Raw genomic sequence first — 6,000 nt, 5'->3', positions numbered from 1 at the left:
TCTGTTCTGATGTTTTGCCTGAGTTTGGCCCAGCTCTTTTGCATGTTCTCTTCCTTTCAAAACTGGGATATGAATGCTGTCCCAGGCACCCAATAAGTCTCCAAGAAAGGAATGATTTTTGAGTCTCAGCCAGTCCACTCTCCTGTGCTGGAAATTCTGAGTTTGGTGAAAAGGACAAATGGGCTGTGGCTACAGTTCAGTCTCCTATATCTGTAGCGCAATGAAAGATTCAGGTGCAGATCTTTCCTGGGACTTCGCTTACTAAGAATTACTTTACCCTGCTTGTCACACACCTAGCTGAGAATTGTGAAAAACAAACAATTGTACTGACGAAGGATGAATTGCTTCAGGGGAAGAGCCTGTATACCTGGAGAGTCTCGTAAGGAGTTAGTGGTAGAGTGGGGCATGAAGCTGGGACACCAATGCACAAAAGAAAGTAGACTAATTTTGTCCATTATATTTGGAAATTTTTTACAGCCTTTTTTTTCCCCTTAGAAGAACAGAGAAAAAAGCTTATAATGTACCTTGGCAGCCACCAACTGTGACAGGTATGAAGAAAGATGCCTGCCAGGCCATTCCATCTAGGAGTCAGGGAGGGCAAGTTTCTGATCTGGGCACTTCCTTGCCAGTGAATCAAGACCAGCAGATTCTCTCCGAGGACTCTAGCACACCAGGACAAGAGCTGTCAGGATGTGACTTTAGTCTCAGGATTATAGTCTTGGTGGTTATAGTCAGAGGTGCCACTGGTTCTGTAAACTATGCTTGATACAGCATGGTTCCTTAAGTGCTGGAATGTACTATAAATTCCAAGTTACTGTAAATTTGGCTTCACACTTGACTTATATGATTGATATCATGATTGAAATAGTGTAGCTTGGTGGTAAAGATGGTATAAAACTGTGGAAGTTAATTATTTGTATCTGAGAACTGGTGATATTAGATGCTTTCTATGTAAGCTGCTATTATGAACTATACATATATATATATTAACCCTATCATCAGAACCACCAATTTGTTGAGGTTAATCATTCTATTTGCAGATGAGGAGACTGAAGCTTAGAAAGAGGATCAGTAACTTCCCCAAGTCTACACAGCTAGTAAGTGATAGATTTAAAATTAAGTCTATTTGACTCCAAAGCTATTTATAAGCTTTAAAATTGTCTTAAACAGAACATTAAGCCTATGTTTTTTTCACAGTAGTAGATTTTCTCCCTAAACATTTGGTTACTTGTTTCAACTCTTATAGAAAAGCTGGGTTCTAGTCCTGGCTTTGACTGCCCAGCTGTGTCCCCGAACATGCCATCTGAATTCTCTGGACCCGTCTTGTCCACTGAATGAAGGCTGAACCACAGGATCACCAAGATCTTTCTAAAGGTCAACTCTTACAATCCCTGTACTTTGTGGATTTAGTCTTTGAGCCTAGCTCACTTAATCACTTTCCTAACTATAATGCCTTCTATTTGGAGCAAAAATATATGTACTTTTATTACTGGTAATATACCACTTACTGTGAGCTGACTGCCGTAGGTAACCATTTATCGCATTTCCTGTATGCTGGGAAATACACTAAGTGCTCCACACAGATGATCACAACAGGTCTAAAAGGTGTATTTTAAAGTTTACATTTTATAGGGGAGTAAGGTTTTGACTTACCCAAGGTCAAACTTGCGGAGTGGCGGAGCCAGAATTCCAGCCCCTGTGTGTTTGACAACAAAGCCCTTATATATTAAGGGAACATTAATGTAACTGTATATATTTTCTAATTCTATTTTAGGCTTAAATTAGATCATGGACATTGTCTTTTCAACCAGTTTTTTTTTTCTTTTTTATAAGATATTGTTGGCTCCTGTCTGTGATTTTACTGCTTACTTTCTGCCCGCTTTACTAACCACGGGGAGAAGGAGAGGAGGGAGGACGTTGCTGTTTTCGCGTTAAATCTCTATTTCAAACTCTAAGTTTATAGTCAACAGCAGTAAGCGGAATGGAATCCCCGGCTTTCTGCCTCTGCGGGGAACCGCGGATCAACTTCCGCGTCCTCCTTTCTGAGAATGCGCCTTCTTCCGCTGAACTACGTTTCCCAGCGGCCCGCGCGGCCAAGCGCGCGAGCTCGCCCAGCCCTTCCTTCCTCCTCGCCTATCACGGGTCGCAGCGTGATGATGCAAACCCGACGGGCGCTGACGAGTGACGGCGTTCTGGCTCGCGACCGCAGCGGCGGCCTTAGCAGCGGCAATAGACGCAACAGCGGCGACTGCAGGGACGACGACGACGACGGCGGGGCGGGCGCTGTGCGGAAAGGGGAGGGGTAGGCGGGCGGCGCCGGCGGCTTCAACTGCGGCAGCTACGGCTAGGGCGACGGAAGAAGGATCCCCATCAGCCGGAGGTTGAGTTAGGCCTAAGCAGCGCCTGGCCGCTCGGGCTGTCCTCTGCGGGGGATCTCCATAGAGACGGTGACATACACAGAGGCGGGGGTCCGCGGGAGGCTGCCGGACCGGAGCCAGCTCCTCGGCCTCTGTCGCCGCCACCCCCTTCCCTGCCGCCAGCGCGCATTCTCCCTCCGCTCTTGCTCGCAGCCCCGCGGTCCCCGGTGTGCCCGTGCCCCACTGTGTGGGCAGCGCGGGCGGACTTTTGGGCTGGGGCCGGGCGGGGGGAGGCTCTAAGGCCGCCTCTGCCTCTCCCGCCCCCTTACCCGCCCCGGAGGGGGAAGCCGCGGAGGCTCCGCCATGGCCTCGGGAGCCGGAGGCATAGGAGGGGGCGGTGGCGGCAAGATCCGGACGCGGCGTTGCCACCAGGGGCCAATTAAGCCTTACCAGCAGGGGCGACAACAGCACCAGGTACGGGACTGCGACGCCGTGGGGGCCTAACCGGTGGGGAACTTGGCGGGAGTGAACGGGCGGAGAGGGGCCCTGGCGCCCCACGTGGAGCGGACGGGAGGGCCTGAGGGCAGGCCGGAGCGAGGCGGCGGGATCTCAGGCCGCTGGGGCGGCAACGGGAAGTGGGCTGAGACAGGCCAACCTTGCGGCGCACACGTGTGGTTCGGGCCGCCTCTCTCCAGCCCTCTCGGCCTGGGGCTTTCCCCCGGCCTGCGCAGGGCGGGAACAGAAATCCTAGGCCACGATGGGCCTAGGAGTCTTTATATTTTGGCGGGGATTGGGGGTTTGAGGGTATTACTTACGTCCTCTCGAGGGAGAAAAGAAAAGATGTAGCTGGAGGCCCCTACGCTTGCTGTTTTGTAGTCTCCCGCGTTTCAACGTGTGTGAGGAGGGGGCTGCCCCAGGGGGATCTGCCTCCGGGGCACCTGGGGGTTGGTGGGGGCGCTGTTACACGGAAAGTGGAATAACTTAGTCTCAACCTATTAATTAATTCTCCATCTCCCCTTCCTGTGTCCCTCCCCGATCTGAGAGCGTTGACTTAGATTTTTTTTCCCCCTTAACCGGGTTATAGTTAGTGGCACTGGGGCATTTTTGAAAGTCCCTCTCCACACTTACGTTTTTTTTCCATCGCGAGATTCTTACCTCCCCATTTTTGCTCCCTCCCCACCTTTTATCTTGGAGGCTAGAATTGGCCATTATGCATAGTTGACCGGGACTCCAGTTCTGATCTCATGCATAAAATATTTTAAATTATGGGGCGTATTTTTGAAACTTAGGTACTTTTGACACTCCAGGAATGTTGGTGGTCTTATAATTTAACCACCTTGCGCACGTGTGGGTGTTTGAAATTATGAAAAGGCGTTTATCCTAACCGTAATTTGATTCTGAGGAATTTACTTTTTTAAAATACTTACTTGTTGGTTATGCGGATTAAATAGGAAAATGTTAAAAACGTTTTGATAGAAGTCATTTCTAAAACTTCTCAATGATACTAAAGTGGAAAGTAACTGTCTTGTTAAAAAAAAAAGTATAGCAAAAGGGTCTGATGACTTGTTGCCTACTGTTTAAGGTAGACTTCCTCGTCTGTTTTATCGCAGATGATGATGAATATTGAACACTTCTAACAAGTTTGGTGGTCGTGTTATTGTACCATTAAAAACAATTTTAAAAGTAAAGATTGGAGAGCAATTTCTTAATAGTAAAATTGTGGTTTATAATATTGAGTCGCTCTCTACTAATGGTTATAAGTCTTGGCATTACTGTTACCTCCCACCAGTTTTCCCCCAGATATATCCGGAAGGTGCTTGATTTTCAGATTTCTTTGTGAGGAGCAGAGGTGCAGCAGATTTAAGATTAGAATTCAGGTCACAAGCCTGGCCATTTAACGTAATCCTTTTGTAGAATGGAAGTTAGACACATGCTGTTTTTCCTGAAGAATAAATGTCTTTGAGTGTTTTCTTAGATTTCCTTAAAATAAGGTTACTACATAAAAATTGAAATGTTGTAAATACAGATTGTTGGATGGTCTGGACAGTTTAGAAAGGAGCTCATATATTCCGGGTGGCAAAAGCTATAATCACGCCTTCTATTTAAGTGTACTCAGGGAAAAATCTAATTGGGGGAAGATGATGCCTTAACAGCATAACACCTGTGACCCAAATTGTCTTAGAGCTGATACGATTTCAGGCTGTGCAGTTTTGTTTTAGAGCTTGGTAATTTATCATTTCCCCCTGTCTAAAATACTTTTTCAGCTTTTTGTCCCAGCCATTTAATTGAAAAAGTACATTTTTAGCTTTTGAATTGACATTAAAGTTGTCTGGGGGTTTCTTAATCAACACCGCAGGTGCTAATATAGGCAGATACTCTCAAAGGAAATTGTCCAGGAATAAACAAAAGAATACTCTATTTAAGGATCTTCTTAAATATTAAAGACAAGACTCTTTAGTCCTTACTGGGACGTTTGTGGACTTGGAGACTACCTGCCTGCTGTCCACTGTCCCAGGCTGCCATCTCTGTTTTGCAGCAGCTGCTGAGTCATCATGAATAGCAGGGAACTTCATGACATGGCATGTTTTGTACTAATGTTATTTGGTTAAATGTCTAGTGGTTTCTGAGCGAAAATGAAGTTTTGGATTTTGTAGTTGAGAGTTGGAATGAGAAGTCTGGCACTGTCGGTTAATGGATGTTTGCCATCGCCTGTCAGGCCGACCGGCTTGTGCAGTCATGCAGTACCTGTGACTTCTGCATGTGTTCAACTGACTTGTAATTTCCTGTTTTGACTTCTGGTTTAGCTCTGCTGAGGTATATCTGAAGTTTACATTTTTTTTTTTTCCTTTTAACTTCTGATCTTTAAAATGGCATCTTGCTTGAAGTTACGGAGACAAAAAGTTCATTGTCTTACTCAACTAAGTGAGGGATAGTAATATAAGAATTGTAGCAACGAAAGTGAAAAACAGCGCGGAATGATCAGTTGATCATTTTTACTTGCCTTCGTCCCTATTCCCTAACTCTTAGCCCAGATGCCTTTAAGAAATGGTATCATTATTCTAGTTAGGAGTGAACAGGTCGCTAAAGAGGATGTGGTTAGTTCTTGTCACCTGTTCAGTCTCCTTTCCCATTTCCTTTTTGTGCAGATGGTCAGGCCCAGAAAGTCAGCTCTGGAGAGGTCAAGCTGCTTTTCTTACTAGCCACCACCAAAAACTTGAGCCCATGGGCAAACCAGAACCTTGCCTCTGGAAGAATCTACTGCCACCTCCTGGTGAGAGGAGAGCTACTTGTTTTTGCCCTTTTATCTTCTTGGTTGTAGTTTGTCTTACAAGTCAGTTTCTGCATCTAGCTGTTTCAAAAAAGAGGGGGAGGAAACCCCTTTGTTTAGTACCTTAGATCAGGAGTCTGCAAACTTTTTCTGTAAAGGGCCAGATAATGAATATTTTAGGTTTTGTTGCTGCAAGTTCTTTGGTTTTTATAACCCTTTGAGAAATGTTAAAGATCATTCTTAGTTTGAAGTCTGTACAAAAGGCGGAGGGCTGAATTTGGCCCGTAGATTATGGTTTGCCTGATCCTGGTTTATATAATAGTGTAGTTTTTTTCTGTTTATTTGTTTGTTTTGGTAGCTTCTATATGATACTTT

At 45.6% G+C, this 6,000-nt stretch overlaps 1 protein-coding gene and 1 non-coding gene across 5 annotated transcripts in view; one reads left to right on the top strand and one right to left on the bottom strand.

Moving 5' to 3' along the window:
- Positions 1 to 597: 597 nt before the first annotated feature.
- LOC116147866 (small nucleolar RNA SNORA3/SNORA45 family) lies at positions 598 to 709 on the bottom strand. The gene has a single exon (XR_004131457.1). It is a non-coding gene; the product is annotated as a small nucleolar RNA SNORA3/SNORA45 family (small nucleolar RNA).
- A 1,493-nt stretch (positions 710 to 2,202) lies between these two features.
- Positions 2,203 to 6,000, top strand: part of NUP153 (nucleoporin 153) — a 63,944-nt gene continuing 60,146 nt past the window's right edge. For 2 of the 4 annotated variants that reach the window (XM_010980103.3, XM_031435160.2), the window contains exon 1: positions 2,204 to 2,831. In XM_010980103.3, the coding sequence (XP_010978405.3) occupies positions 2,721 to 2,831 (111 nt within the window). In that variant the 5' untranslated portion in view covers positions 2,204 to 2,720. Of the gene's footprint in view, positions 2,832 to 5,503; positions 5,629 to 6,000 lie in introns of all 4 variants that reach the window. The other 2 variants (XM_031435162.2, XM_031435161.2) reach the window with 2 other exon arrangements.

Source organism: Camelus dromedarius, chromosome 19 (genome assembly GCF_036321535.1).
Source record: "Camelus dromedarius isolate mCamDro1 chromosome 19, mCamDro1.pat, whole genome shotgun sequence".
Taxonomy (NCBI): Eukaryota; Metazoa; Chordata; class Mammalia; order Artiodactyla; family Camelidae; genus Camelus; species Camelus dromedarius.
Note: the sequence above shows the minus strand (reverse complement) of the source record. Positions and strands in the feature narration are given on the sequence as shown.